General features: G+C 35.5%; 2 protein-coding genes across 2 annotated transcripts in view; one reads left to right on the forward strand and one right to left on the reverse strand.

Moving 5' to 3' along the window:
• LOC109345062 (probable choline kinase 2) overlaps nt 1–5,097 on the forward strand; it is a 10,019-nt gene extending 4,922 nt beyond the window's left edge. Inside the window, exons 2-7 of the mRNA XM_019583829.1 lie at nt 2,495–2,616; nt 2,708–2,780; nt 2,959–3,081; nt 3,880–3,997; nt 4,220–4,291; nt 4,954–5,097. Of these exons, the coding sequence (XP_019439374.1) occupies nt 2,495–2,616; nt 2,708–2,780; nt 2,959–3,081; nt 3,880–3,997; nt 4,220–4,291; nt 4,954–5,090 (645 nt within the window). The 3' untranslated portion in view covers nt 5,091–5,097. The remainder of the gene's footprint in view (nt 1–2,494; nt 2,617–2,707; nt 2,781–2,958; nt 3,082–3,879; nt 3,998–4,219; nt 4,292–4,953) is intronic.
• On the reverse strand, nt 10,327–14,713 carry LOC109345064 (dehydrogenase/reductase SDR family member 12). Its single transcript, XM_019583832.1, has 10 exons — nt 14,588–14,713; nt 14,429–14,490; nt 13,396–13,515; nt 13,207–13,306; nt 12,952–13,032; nt 12,642–12,691; nt 12,391–12,541; nt 12,259–12,312; nt 10,933–11,054; nt 10,327–10,627 (listed from the first exon to the last, which is right to left on the reverse strand). The coding sequence occupies exons 1-10, from the start codon at nt 14,645–14,647 to the stop codon at nt 10,417–10,419; spliced, it is 1,011 nt and encodes a 336-aa protein (XP_019439377.1). The 5' UTR covers nt 14,648–14,713; the 3' UTR covers nt 10,327–10,416.

The raw sequence follows: 15,490 nt of genomic DNA on the forward strand, positions 1-15,490 counted from the left end.
GCCAAGGGATTTCTTCATAAGCAAGGATTTGACTATGATGATGTTTTTGCACCAGTGACCAAAATTGAAACAATAAGGTTGGTAATTGGCTTAGCAAGCTTCAATGGGTGGGAAATACATCAAATGGATGTCAAATCTGCATTTCTAAATGGACCTCTAGACAAAGAGGTATTTGTAACACAACCACCAGGCTTTGAGATAGAAGGCAGTGATGGGATGGTTTACAAATTGCACAAAGCTCTTTATGGTCTCAAACAAGCACCAAGGGCATGGAATAGAAGAATAGACACCTTTCTAATGCAACTTGGTTTTGTTAAATGCACCACAGAACATGGTGTGTATGTAAAAGGAGATCACATTGCAGAGATTTTAATCATTTGCCTTTATGTGGATGATCTACTCATAACCAGTGGAAAATTGAAGAATATCCAAACATTCAAAGAAGAAATGCAGACTGAATTTGAAATGTTTGATCTTGGAGAGTTGTCTTACTTTCTAGGCATGGAATTCAAAAGAACAAACAGAGGAATTTTGATGCACCAAACAAAGTATGCAACTGATGTTCTCAAGAGGTTCCAGATGATGAATTGCAACATAGTAGCAACTCCAATTGAGGTTGGAATTGGCTTGAGTCAAGGTGATGCAGATCAAGCAGTAGACAAAACAGAGTATAGGCAAATGATAGGGTCATTGAGGTATGTGTGTAACTCAAGACCTGATCTAGCCTATGGAGTTGGCATGGTAAGCAGGTATATGGAGTCTCCTAAACAAAGTCACATGAATGCTGTTAAGAGGATACTCAGATACTTAAAAGGGACACTAGGCTATGGCATTATGTATCCTGCAAATAGCAACAGAAACAGCAATGAATCTAGTCTAATTGCATACTCTGATGCAGATTGGTGTGGGGACAATACTGATAGGAAGAGCACAACAAGGTATTTGTTTCTCTTCAACAATGCCCCTGTAAGTTGGTGCTCTAAAAAGTAGGATGTTGTAGCACTCTCAACCTGTGAATCAGAATACATTGCAGCCTGTATGTGTACTTGTCAAGCAGCCTGGTTGACAAGTTTGATGGAAGAACTAAGAGTGAAACCAGAAGCAGTTTTGCAGCTGATGATTGATAACAAATCTGCTATCAATTTAGCTTTGAATCCAGTGGCACATGGAAGATCAAAGTACATAGAAACAAGGTTTCACTACATAAGAGAACAAGTGAGCAAATGGAAGGTGAAGGTGGAGTATATCAGAAATTCAACTTGCTGATTTGTTCACCAAACCATTAAAGAGGGACAAATTCGAAAAACTAAGACAAAGCGTTGGTGTTGAGAATGGAAGCTGAATTAAGGAAGAGTATTGAGATAATTCAGCTTCATGTAATAGTTAGTTAAGTTTCCTAATTTGGCTAGTTAGTTGGCAAGTTAGTTGGGTTGAGTTGCTATAAATAGTAAGGTTTGTGTATTGTATTAAAGTGTGGAAAATTCTATTGATCCTTTAATACAATTGAAATATATTCATTGAATCATTATCTTAACTTCTTCCCTACTTCAAAACCAACATTCATTCTTCACTCTGCATCATTCTTTTCTTTCTTTCATTATAGCTGATAAACTTATGCACTTAGTGTGCATACTGCATCACTCAAGGAACAAAAGCTAACATATGGTAGTCCCGTCTATTAAGTGTCGCTCCCAAGAATCGAACCTCTAATTTCTAACCTACTATGATACCTGTAGATCCAAATGCCTGGTTGATAATATTCATTACTTTAGCAATAAATAAGAGATGCTCATTTTGAAAGGCATCTGGAAACTGTTATGCACAGAAGGAAAAGTAACCAGGGAATAGTTTTTCTTCTCTCTTTTTCAGTAGTTGACTTCACTTTGATATGATACCCAATAAATTGGCAGCATACCTTGTAATTAAGATTTAAGAGTCTCATTACAATCAACATAACATAAAACAATATCATTTGTTATACTTTGTCTGTTAGGAATTCTGGTTGAAACATAATGTCATCTTTAATGTTTTCTATAAAGTAAACCTTTCATTAATTGATTACAAGGGTCAACTAAAAGTATGATACAAATTTTCAATGATGAACATCAATCATCTCCCAAATGAAACAAAAATCAAAGATCCAACATACTATCTCAAATATTTGGGCATTGTGGGTTGGGTTATAGGTCATTTATAATATAAAGTAGTATTAGATTTAGACTGGATGCCTATAAACTGGTACACTCCTGGTAAGTCTAAACGAGGGAACCATATAACTATTTTATTTTTTGATAAAGAAAATTTGTATTTAAAATGAATACAAGGGGTATCCACCCAATACAAAAAGACATTATTCCTTATCATTTCTATGTGGATTAAAGCAAACTCAAGAAGTTGATGGTAGTGAAGAATTGAATATGATGAGTTTGACAAGTATGAGAACTGTGCATAACATGTTTTTTTTCTTTTCTTTTTACCTATTTTTGGATTTTAGACACTCTCAGCTTCTGACCTAAGAGACCCTGAAATATCTGCTATGATAGCAACTAAGATGAGGAACTTTCACAATCTTCATGTTCCTGGTGCAAAGAAGGCTCATATTTGGCAAAGACTGAGGTAATAATAATAGATCCTGCAATCTTCAAAAAATGTTTTTATTGGTGTACATGATTATATGTATTATATGTAGCTCTCCATATTTTACTAGGAACATGCTTAATCATGCAAAACGTTTGTGCTCCCCAAAAGATGTTATGACTTTTGGCTCGGACAATCTACATGTTGATATAGGGACACAGAATACCTGTCCTATTTTTCTGTTCCGGTCCAATAAAAAATTGACACTTCATTAAAAAAGAAAAATTTAAAACTTAAAGTAACATATGTGCATTACTTGGAAAAATCCTATTGACTTGGGACATGGGGACACACTATTTTTGGGACAGGTGATCCCCATTCGCTGATATAGACATCCTAGAGATGTTGTTATCTGAAGTATATGAAGAGATTGGTTTTTGTCATAATGACCTGCAATATGGTAACATAATGATGGATGAAGAGCAAAGAACAATCACATTTATTGTAAGTTATCCTGACATATGGAGAAATGCTAGTGACACTCTTTTCAACACACTTGGCTATTGGTTGAATTCAAGTGGGACCCCACTAAATAAATAGTGAGCCCATATGATTTTGTGTTTCACATGTATTCTTCTACTGAAGAAGAAAGTGTGTTTTGAAGAGTACGTGTTGGTAGTATTCCTCACTATTATTAACACACTTATTCCAGATCTTGTCCCATATGTTGCCTCGTATTGATGTCAATTAAATTTTTTATATCTTCGTTATTATTATTGATTTTGCTTTATTATCATTAGTGTGTGACAACATAGACACGATTTGTAACAACATATCTCCATTCTGATTATCATTATATATCCTCTGTCTCTGGCCCTTGTTGCTGCACCTTCTCAAAGTTTTACTCCAAGTGATAAAACTCACCTAGTATGAAACAAAAACCTGCTTATTTTTTACATGTAGTATTTAAACTTGAGATTAACAGTTTTCTCTTTATATTGATGAACTTCTACATTCTAGTTTTGTCTTCTTAAGTGGAGGTTTGAATTTTTGGTTCAAACTTCAAACCAATCCTTAGGGTCTAGTATTTGTAGTAGTTTTCATTTTGCTTTTAATTTGGCTATTCCAGCAGTTGTGCCACTAACCATGAAAATTTGTTCATGGCCATAATAATTATGAATTTCATACCATGTCAATGATAGGAGGATGATAGATGCTACCACTTTTATAGGCTCTTTTCATCTTTCATCTTTTATACTAAACTTATTTTTCATTCTTGTTCTTATATTTGAAATGATGTAGGACTACGAATTTGCCAGTCACAACCCTATTGCTTATGACCTGGCATATCATTTCTGTGATATGGAGGGAGATTACCACAGTTACCAACCACATATTATTCACACCACTAAATATCCTGGTAAAGAAATTGCTCATACATTTCATTATTTCACAGCATGTGCTACATTTCTACAATCATATTTGGGCATCCTTTCTATATATTACATTTCCCATAAACAGTCTATCAGTTTACGGGGAAAGGCTACATAAATCTACTCCTCTAGACTTCACTAGGTAGGAGTCCCGTGCACTGAGTTACCAATTTTTTCTACCATATATTACACTGCTGCATTGCTGACAGGCCAATTCATGTATGGTACACCAGGTCTGGAGGAGCGTCAAAGGTTTATCCGTATCTATTTGAGTGCTGATGGTTAGTCCACTTTGCTTATTCTCTCCACTAATGCATATGATTGTCCAAGATTTGGATGTAGATAATTGCTATAATAAGTGTTGGATAATGTATATTGCCATTGCGTGTTGCAATGCAAATTGTGTAATTTTTTTATTAAAAAAATATTTTAAATTTGATGAAATCTAAATACGGTTTAATATGTTGTAGTTGCCCAAATTATTGTAATTCTATTGTATACTGTAATTATGATGGTCATTACAACCACAATATTATGGTTACATCTCGTACGTGTAATTTGAAATGATACTTTTAGCATTTATATTTAGGTTAACTTTTAAATCATAAATTAATCAAAAGCAAATCAGCAAGCATTTTTTTAGTTTAGACTAGTCATTGGGATTTGGGAGAGACTGTCAAAATTCTTTAATTGAACACATTTTATTTTGTTGATTAGTCACTCTTTGCTGACATGGAGCTTGCATGCATTTGTTTAATTTGATCCTTTATTCTTTTTTCTGATCTATTCAATTTGCTAATGCACACTTGAACTTCCTCGTTAATTCAATAATTGTATTATTCTGATCAAAGCTATCTCATATTCAAGCCTTCAAAAGCTTGTTATAGGAACAGAAATGATATCTTGATATAATTGTCGAACTTATTTGGAAACTTGTGCACAGGCAACAGACCAAGCAACATTGAAGTGGAGCAGTTAGTAAATGCTGCAGAAAAATACACTCTTCCATGCTATCTATCTTATGGCTTGTGGGGACTTCTTTGGGTAAGCTATTTTTGTTCTTGTTATTGTTGCTATTAGTATTTTAAATTGCAGTTGCAGTTACCGTGTTTGTTGTCATTATGGCTGGTGCGATGCGGATTGCAGCGTGAATTATTCTGTGATTAAAAAATATTTTTGAATCGATGCAGCCTAAATGCAATCTGATACAATTACATTGTCGCATCATTGTGATTCGGTATCACACTGTAATTGTGATTGTGATGATCACCACAATCGCAATATTGCAGTGTTTGAGTCTATACTTGTCTTGTTCTTAGGTTTCAAGTTGCTTCTCTAATTAATAAATACACTGTTTGAGTCTATACTTGTCACATTTATTCTTTCAAGTTAAAACTGTTTGAATTTGTTAGATTATCACCTTTAGTAGTCAAATATCTCAGTTGGAAAACACCTCATTCCTTGTCTTCCTGTTCTCTCCCACATTGTTGTTCCTCCATCCACACATCACCCTAAAATGTGTCATTATTTTAAGCTTACTTTGATTACAATTCTTCCTTTTTGATTTCCCCCTCTCTTGTTCTACTTGTTCTACTTGTTGAATACACTTATGTGCTTAGTAGATTGTGCTGTTGAGATGATGAACCATAAACTCTACCGTCCCTTATTTTATATTTTCATTTTTGGGTTATAAACAAAGATTTGGAAATCGTCTCTTTACTTGCATATATCTAGCCTTCTTAGACTCTATTTAAGTGAAAGTCTCATATACTGGGTTGTCATTTAAACAACAACAGACCACCTCACCTAATGAGATTAAGACTTGGTTGTTGTGGTTATAAAGAGAGAACTAAACAAGGCGGGGCAGTCTGTGCTATTAGCCTCTCTGATAAGATAGTAGCTTATGGATGATTAAGATTAGGTCATGGCCATGACTAAGGTTAGCTTGACAGTCCTGCTTATTAGCTTCTCTGTATGAGTGTGTAACAGTGACCCGCCAATCTCTGTTCAGAGAAGCATTACGTGATTAAGTTTCTTCCTATAATAAAGGATCACACAACCTCACCTTTTATGCTTTGGACATTGATCATAGAGCCATTCCGAAGTTCAGATTGTCTATACCCCATTATCCACGCCAACTCTAGGCATAAAAAACACCCCATAATTCAGCAATGATTGCACTAGCTTGCCCAATGTTTTGAGAAAAGCCTTCATGACAATGATCATAGTTGTCTCTTTAAGTCCACTAGCCTTAGCATCCTTTACCAGCTCCGTCGCTTTGCCCCTAATCCGTCCCGGAGGGATCCATTTAACCAACATTTGCTCCAAATGTCTCTCTCAACTGTGTACCTCTTTCTAGTTTCACGTTGTATCATTGTTGTTGGACCCATCCGCAGTGGCGGAGTCCTGGAGTTGGGATCCATTTAACCCACACCTGCTCCTAATATCTCTCTCAACTACGTGCCTCTTTCCAGCTTCACGTAGTATTGTTGTTGGACCAGTCTGCGACTTGGGAGTCTCCAACTACTGAGAGTCCATTTGTTATCGAGGCATGAGAAGAGTGAAGAACTATAAATTAGATATCATATCTTGAACCAAAACCTTAAGGCAATGATTTAATGGGTCTTTTTCACTTATAAATTTTTTCACTCATCCCCTTATATCCAATATAGGCCTTCACACTTGAATAAACTCAATAATTATCAATAATTATAAAACTGTAGTCTACTGTCAATTCCTCCACTGCCAAAGAAGCTGGCAAGTACTGGACAAAATAGAGGATGCAAGAGGACAGTCGCGTAAGACATGAGCCAGTCCTCAACAATGGTAGACAGGAATGATGCATCGGGTTCCCTAACCCCTATATTTTCCATTTAGGACCAAAGCCAAGCCAGAGAGCGATATACCCAATCTGAAAATTCTAGGCAAGTTACATCAGACATACATCATTCATTCAAGGTGTCACAGCTGACTAAGTATCGTTTCTTGAAATTATCCTCTTCTCCCCGAATAAAGTTCCTCCCGAGTGTTTGAATTTCATCAATACAACTTATATGAATAGTATTGGTGGATTGGACACGATCGTTGCGAAGCGTTGGCCACAAGCAATTAAATAAAGAGCATAAAATAAAAAGAAGAGAAGAAACAAGAGAATTTGTTAACGAGGTTCGGCCAATTGTGCCTACGTCTTTGAGAGCCCTGAGTGGCTACCAAGTTATCATTAGAAAATAAAAATTACAACCCCTAGCACACCCATGGGGTGTTTCTATTTGGTACTTATATCTGGTGCATATTATAACAGAGACTTGAGTCCAATATATAACATTGATTACTCTACTCTATTCCAATAATAGACAATGTGAGACTAACATAATAACATATTTCAAGCATCGCCAATGTTAAGTGCCAAATTGTAGTAAAATTGTATATGATTTGTGGGGCACTTAGTATGCATTTATGTTATAATTGTGTACAATTCCTGATAACTTAGTTAATCTTGCTCTGCTTAGGAATTTATTGTGTTATTGTTGTTTCAGGTTAATAAATAAAGAAAAGAGGAGAAAAAGAAGAAGGGTGAAGATTCTGAATATTGCAAGTCTCGCTATTGTGTTTTTTTTGTTTCAGGTTAATAAATAAAGAAAAGATGAGAAAAATAAGAAGGTTGAAGATTCTGAACACTGCAAGCCTCGCCCAAGCGAGGAAAGGATCGCTCAATCAACAAATAGGAGAAAAAGCACCAAAATACCTGATGCCCCTTGCTCAAGCGAAGGATCCTCGCCCAAGCGAGGGATCCTAGCCCAAGCGAGGGACACCTCGCCCAAGCGAGGTGCTCAGGCCTGGGAGTCTCTTGGATCCTCGCCCAAGCGAGAATCTTTAGTTTGGGCGAGAGCATGGAAGTTGGAATTAGAAGTAGCGGTTTCAGAATTGAGAAGGGGGGCAATTCATTCATTCTGAAGAAATCTTGGCACGAAATATAGAGAGAATTAGATAGAAATCGTGGAAACGATTCTATTACACATTCTTTGTATTAGTTCATGATTTGAGCGTTGTAATAGCAAGGATGAGTGGCTAGTTCTTCGTAGTTGGGAATCGAAATGTAATATTCTTAACTTTTGTACTCCTGGATTCAATTCTATATTAATGTTATTTGATTTTGGAAAGTTTGTCCCTTATTTATTGCTTGATTTCAATTAGCTACTGAATTCATGATTTAAGGTTCAAGTTTAACTGGGAAGTTAAACTTGATACTGGATCTGAATTGTCTTTCTTCCTACATAATTGATCTAGGGATGGACAATGATGTAGGAACTGCTTTTACATTTGAGTTTAATGTTAGTTAGTCCTCCAATTATCTAAGGAATTGGAAGTTGGGTGATTTGAATGGTTACCTAAGAATGTTACAATCAGGGGACTGATGTAATTGATTTATGAAAAATGTGCATCAAATTCAGTAACTTCACAAGTTATTAGGAATTGAATCCATGGATGTTAAAAGGGAAAGAATGATGAGTTTCGATCCCAACCATTTCATTTTATTTTCTTAAATTGTTATTTCAATCTGATTATTTCTAAAAAAAAATCAATGCAAATTTATCAATCAATATTTGTACCTAGTTGCTCAATTGACTGTTGTAGGAATTAATATAAATCCACTCCGCTCCCTGATGACGATATCCCAGTATTTTGCCGGATTTTATTACTTGTACGATACGATACACTTGCCCTTACGTAAAATATCTAACAGCCAACAATCTCCATCTTGATTGAAATAGACAAATATTTCGCTCCTTAGGAAATCTACACAAGAATCTCCACCTTAGCGAATATATGACTTCGCCTTGTTCAATGTATAATTCTCTTTAATTGCTCCCCTACAGCATAGACCTTCTGAGTATCCTTGATGATATTACCAAAAGTCTAACTCTCCAAACTTGTAGTGCAGCTTCTCCAAATAGAACACGTTGCCTAGCCACCTATTTCTAGGAAGTCTTTCGATATATTGGAACCTCTACACAAAAGATCACCAACAATCGTCATTTTCAATGCTCAATCGAACTGAACCTTGGAGCTTCCTTAGAAAGTCTCAACCGCTACCACTGTTGTCTACTCCGACAATCATAATTCAAAAGAACTATCATACTCCACCACAAGAAGTATACCCACATCACACTTTGCATCAATGCTAACCAATGCCCGTGTCACATACTTGCATCCAAGCCAATGCCCATGTCACACCCTACATCTCTATCAATGTCCGTGTTATATCTTGTATCAAAGTCAATGCTCATATTATACCCTACATCAAAGTCAGCTAGCACCTCTATGCTTTTGTAGATCTGCTAACAATTAACATATTTCACTATGACGTCTCAAACACGTCATTAAGATATTTCATCTCATATGAGAACATTCTCTCAACATCTAGAGAGATATTATTAGCACCTGTCTCTGGATTAAACTCAACACATGAATCCTTATCTCCACCTTGATCCTAACCCATTACAGGTTCTGGATCAACATATATCACATCCACCACAGTTATGCCCTATCTTCTTCTTCCTCAATTCATATACTTTATCTTTGTGCAATACCTCTGACACACTTTGTTTAGCAATCACGCCTTCACCCTCTTTAGCCATTATCTAGCGTCTAGGTTAAGAACCATATACCAATTGCCTCTGATACTAATTGTTGGTACATCGAACGCGATCGTTGCGTAGCGTTGGCCACAAGCAATCAAATAAAGAGCATAAAATAAATAGAAGAGAAGAAACAAGAGAATTTGTTAACGAGATTCGGCCAATTGCGCCTACGTTCCCAGGAGCGTTGAGCGACTACCAAGATATCATTAGAGAATAAGGATTACAAACCCTAGTACACCCATGAGCCCACCTGCCCATGGGGTGTTTCTATTTGGTACTTATATTTGGTGCACATTATAATAAGAGACTTAAGTCCAATATATAACATTGGTTACTCTACTCTATTTCAATAATAGACAACGTGGGACTAACATAATAATATATTTCAAACATCCCCAACATATAGCAGTACTCATCGTGTGGTAAAGGGGCATTGCATCTAAAGCAGTTTTTGAGAGTCACCCTTCCCACGAAGGAAGGATGATTAGCTATAGTTAAAACATGTATTTAGAACAACAAAGCTTCACCCTTGAGTCATAAGATAATGCACAACTTATTTCTAGTCACTAACATCATTTGTGCTTCTCAAATTAAGTAGTCATACACTCATACTCATATTCTACTCACGCATAAAAACTTACAATTACCGAAACTTAAATATTTGGTTGACTCTGAGCTGGAAAGAAAGGTTGTATATTGATGATTGTTGAAAACAATTTGCATTACTGTCACTTATTTTCATAAATGTAATATTGCTGTTACTATTAGACAAAAAGAGAAGCCATTGAGTTGAGACTATCAACCACAGAGTTGATTAAAGCATGAGAACCACGGGTGGCAGCAAATGCAAGGTGTTTATGAGCCTCAGCTCTATCAAAATAAAATGCACCTGATACCAGTTTCTCCTTTGGTTGTAATGCTAACCAGATAACTGTGTCTGCACCTTCTTCGCTTGTTCGAAACTTCCCCGAAAGCCTGTAAATAATTTAAAATCAATATATAACTATTTGAAAGGTGGCAATAATAGTACTGCTTTCTATTCTTTGTTGCCCATAGATAATTTTATGTGAAGGACTAATTATACTAAAAACTTAAAGCTATTAGGTACAAGCTATTTGAACTTGAAGGGTGAAAAACGCAGAAGGACAAATATGGGGATTACATGCTTTTAACCATGTCAACGGTTAACTCAATGCATGAACGGTTTTTAAGTTTTATGTACAATATTGTTAGTAAAAATCAATAGCTTCTATGACAAGGTAAGGACAAACAATACTTACGATTTAGAGAAGCTCGGTAAACTCTTAGCAACCCCAGGAGTGTCAGCCCAGCCTGGATGCATTGTGTAAAATCCTATTCCTTTATTCTTATATTTGTCAGCCCACGTTTCAGTTAATGCAACCTAGCATATCGATATATCATTAACATAAATGTATACAGACACAGGAAAACATAACAGAGAAAGCACTCAAGTGTATCTTTTCAGTGCTTCCTAGATTCTGTCCAGGAAATAACGATTCTAAAATATATGAAATTAAAAAATGTGAACAAATAAGATTTTTAAACTATTTAACTTGATATCAGATTGTACTGCTACTGCCTGTTTTCCGTTCACATAGATCATACATGCACAGTTATATATGAGGATTTAACTATGGTCCACTCTAATATAAATATTTTATGATACCGTAGGATACCACCAGTTTAAAAAATTATTTACAGATTTTACAGATAGTTAAAAAAACTTCAAATCATTTTGCTATAATGATTTGAGACTTTGCTAACATTGAGGAGTTTATTTTGACAGAGGATCAAATTCGAATTGAATAAATCACATTATTATAGACACATAATTGGTTAAAGCTAAATGATTTCTCATTTTTACATTATTAGACCAATCTAAATGAACTTAATGTTTCTAAATATCCAAGTGTAAAGTTTTACCCTTCTAGGCACATTCTGTCCTCAATCATTGGAGAAACTCCAAAGAAATTTTTTAAAATGGTCTTACGATTCTGTTTTCTGATATGTTGAAGGCATGCCATTGGGCATTCCAAGTCTTAGTAAGGTATATCACCTGTGCATATCAGAAGGAACACACTACTTTTCCTTTTACTGAAGGGAGAAACTGTTATACTCTCTGTAGCCCTGTTATCCTATAGTTTCCTTGTCTACCCATGGTTCACACTGCAATTATTTGATCATCATCTCAGAGGATGGTAATTTATATTTTATATGAAGCCAAATTATGAGATTTTAACTTTCTAAAAATAAGCACTAAATTCCATTAGGTTTTTTGAAACTTGATGATATCTCAAGTCAATTATGGACCTTAACACAAGGAGGCAGAGAAATATAATTCAAACAGTTGGCACTTCATAGTGAAATACAGGTGTTACCACTGGATGATGTAAGAGAATTCAGCGATTCAATCCTTTTCAATTACAATGTACACAAAGAAATAAGTTCATCATAAACAACCAAAAGCTATATGAAACAATTTATAATCATCTAGCTGCCTAAGAGATCAATAATACTTTAGAGAACGTAAAGATAATATGGTATGTTCTAGTTAATTGCAAAACAGACTCATCAAGTTGACTGACCTGAATACGCTTGTTTCGCGCATACTGTTCAGCCCCATTAAATTTTTCAGAATACTGCATACAGACAACTAATTAAATATATTAAAATCCTTTAAATGACTGAGTAAGATGACATGTTCATAAGACAGTTACCTGTAGATCTGTGGTCAAGGGAGTACTATACATTCCACCAGAAGAAACTGTAATCACACGTGCATCGGGGGAAGCTTTCTCCAGTAATGGTACCATCAATTCTGTCATGGCATAAGTGCCTAATACATTTACAGCAAAGTTCATCTCGAACCTGGATTATAGCAGATTGCATTAAAAGGCGGCAGATCAATGCAGGTTGCCGGTAGAGTTCATAAAAATTTCAATTCCATATTAAAACAAGAAAGACATACCCTTCTGATGTGGTAATTCGGTTTTGCTCAAGCACGCCAGCATTGTTAACCTTGAAGCAAGAAACTATTTTCGAATTAGATTTTACTCAAGAGCATAAGGTGACTAAAATAATAAAGCCAGATATCAGCGATTATACTTTGCTTGCACAAAAATATAATAGCAGTTGTAATCTTCTGGACTAAAACAACATCCATAACCAAACTACAGATATCCCACCAACTTTGGAAATAGAGCTTAGCTACCAGAAAATACATCTTACAACCATGCACTTTAGCATTACATTCTCTGGAAACAGAACTGAGACTTTACCAACACATGAACTGGCACATTCTTTTCAGAAAACCTGGAAGCGAATGACTTGATCTCTGCGACAGACGAAAGGTCACAAATCTGCAAGACGATTTAGTAAGTCATATAATTTCCAAAAGCTTTCAGTTCATCCACTAAACTGAGAAAAGTGACACAAAGTTCAGGACAATGCATAAAACTAGGAAGCTTTAGTGCTTTTGATAATTTGATAAAGATTAGTGACTAGAAATTAGAAAACAGGGAGAAGAGAGACACCTCCAAATATACATTTTGATTGCCAGTTCTAGTTTGAATTTGAGAAAGAGCAGCCTCTCCTCTATCCTTGTTACGGCACACAAGATAGACGGTTGCACCACTGGTGAAAATCATCACCTTAAGTCCATCACAAATAACTAATACTGAAAATCACAATTCAATAAACAAACATAGGAGAAAGATCAAAACCGCTGTGCTAAACCCTCAGCTGTTGAGTAGCCAATTCCAGAGTTAGCTCCCGTAACAATGCAGTTTTTCCCTGGTATTTGTGTTTCCATTTCCTCTGCTTTGAAATTCTTTGAATGATCACTACAAAAATTTTAATTACCCAATTAGCTAAGAACATAATAAGTCCTAATAACAGTAGCACTCAAACAAATCTACTAGGGTAGAGGACTAACCCTCCGGAGGCTTGTAACTACCCCTCTCCCAATCAAACTCATGCAAATTGGCAAGGAATGTCTTGGGATCTGTTGGGAAGTAAGTCCAATATCACCTATCTTCCTCACCTTCGGTATCTTTAAATACATGTTCGGTTACCCCTCTCATTATCAATTGGTTTTGCGATGAAACCTTAACATGGAATCAGAGCAAGAGTCCAACTTTTATTTGGGTGTCATTGGCCAAAAGATACCCTCCAATAATAGGTCAAAGGTAACCCTTCGCCTAGTCCGATAACAGACTTATGTGGAGGGACATATAGAGAATTAAGTCCCATATTGAATGTTCTCATTCTCCTAGATATGGCTGAAATATTATTTCTCTCATTGTCATTTGGTTTTTGAGATGAAACCTTATGCCCACAATATTGTGGTTGGGATGACCGCCAAAACCGCATCTCACCGCAATTGTGGTGTGACTCTGAATTACAATGATATAGCCACATCGGGCCGCAACGCAACCGCATCGGACTGCATTTAAACCGCATTAGGTTGCATTGAATTCAAAAATATTTTTTTAATCGCAACAAAATTCACATCGCAATGACCGCAATCTGCATTGCAATGGGCGCAATGACCATACTCGCAGTAACCGCAGCCATTACCGCAATCGCAGTATAAAAAACTGTATATACCCAATGAATTTCATCTCCACTCTTTGTTTTCACTATTCTGTAAAGTTTCAACTATTTCTTAACTAAATTTAACTTCTTAACAAGGTAGGAGAGAGCATAATAATTATTATTATTAAGGAGGAGAATTAGAGAAAGAAATGGACTAACAGAAAAGCAGATTTGGTGAAATTGAGGTAGCCATAAAGACCAAAAGCCGTTGATCTCCATGTCTGTTATGAAACAGAATATGGTTAAAAACATCAAATACACGAAAGAAACAAGAGAATTAAAGTGTAACTTAGAATCATAGGAGTTTGGAAAGTTAACCTTAAGAAGGAACATAGCTAGTGCTGTAATTGAAATGGAGAAGTGAAGTTGCACTTGCATTTGCACTTTGATGCTTCGCGTGTATTTCGAAATCGAAGCCCGTGTTTTATTCACTTACGTGGCACCTTTTTGTTATTTTGCAGATTACATGCAACGCAGCACCAATCACCACCGCTACTTTCCTGGGTCAAATTGTTTTGATTTGTTTGTCATATTTCAAACTTCAACAAAATATTAATTATTCTTTTTTACCCATTAGTCTTATGAAAGTATAGGTTGGTTAAGGTTTGTCTCTTACCCAACCATAAATATTATTAAATTATTTTTTGAATTCAAATTGAGTTGTGGGTCTCATCCTAAATATCAGTTGAGTTAACTTTTGTTAATTAATAATATATAAAATGATTTATATATTATCATACTAAATTATTTTAAAAAAATATCTTCAATAATTAGTAAAAGCAATTAAAAAATTATATTAATAAATAGGTTGTTGCAACCAGTGTTATAAAATTCGGTGTAAATCGGTCATCTGTTTGGTTTAATCGTGAATCGGACATCTAACCGACCCGAGCCTCTCATCTAACCGGATTTGCATCAAACCGGGTTGACTCGGTCAATTTAAGCCAAAAACTAGTAACTCCTGTGAAAAACAGTACTTTTAACTTATTTGTAGTTATGTTTGTCAAATTTACATTATAACAAAATCTTCATTGTTTTATTAAATTTTAAACTTATTATATGTTTTTGTTGTAGTTAATGTGAAGAAGATATTGTGTTTCTACCTTGACAAGGTTTTGATAAAGACACCAACATCACCAAAAAGAAGAAAATGAAGAATACTTATGAAGACAAAGCAGAATAAAGCTTCAATAAGATTAGATTAAGTCTCTCTAGGTACTT

Source organism: Lupinus angustifolius, chromosome LG04 (genome assembly GCF_001865875.1).
Source record: "Lupinus angustifolius cultivar Tanjil chromosome LG04, LupAngTanjil_v1.0, whole genome shotgun sequence".
NCBI classification, from domain to species: Eukaryota; Viridiplantae; Streptophyta; class Magnoliopsida; order Fabales; family Fabaceae; genus Lupinus; species Lupinus angustifolius.

What these genes read in the sequence shown, in the direction of transcription:
- LOC109345064 (XM_019583832.1), bottom strand. Translation starts at nt 14,647, where the DNA reads ATGCAAGTGCAACTTCACTTCTCCATTTCAATTACAGCACTAGCTATG. An exon ending in TTCACCAAATCTGCTTTTCT is followed by an intron (nt 13,516 to 14,428) that starts GTTAGTCCATTT and finishes AAATTTTTGTAG; the next exon opens with TGATCATTCAAAGAATTTCA. An exon ending in ATGTGCCAGTTCATGTGTTG is followed by an intron (nt 12,692 to 12,951) that starts GTAAAGTCTCAG and finishes TCTTGCTTCAAG; the next exon opens with GTTAACAATGCTGGCGTGCT.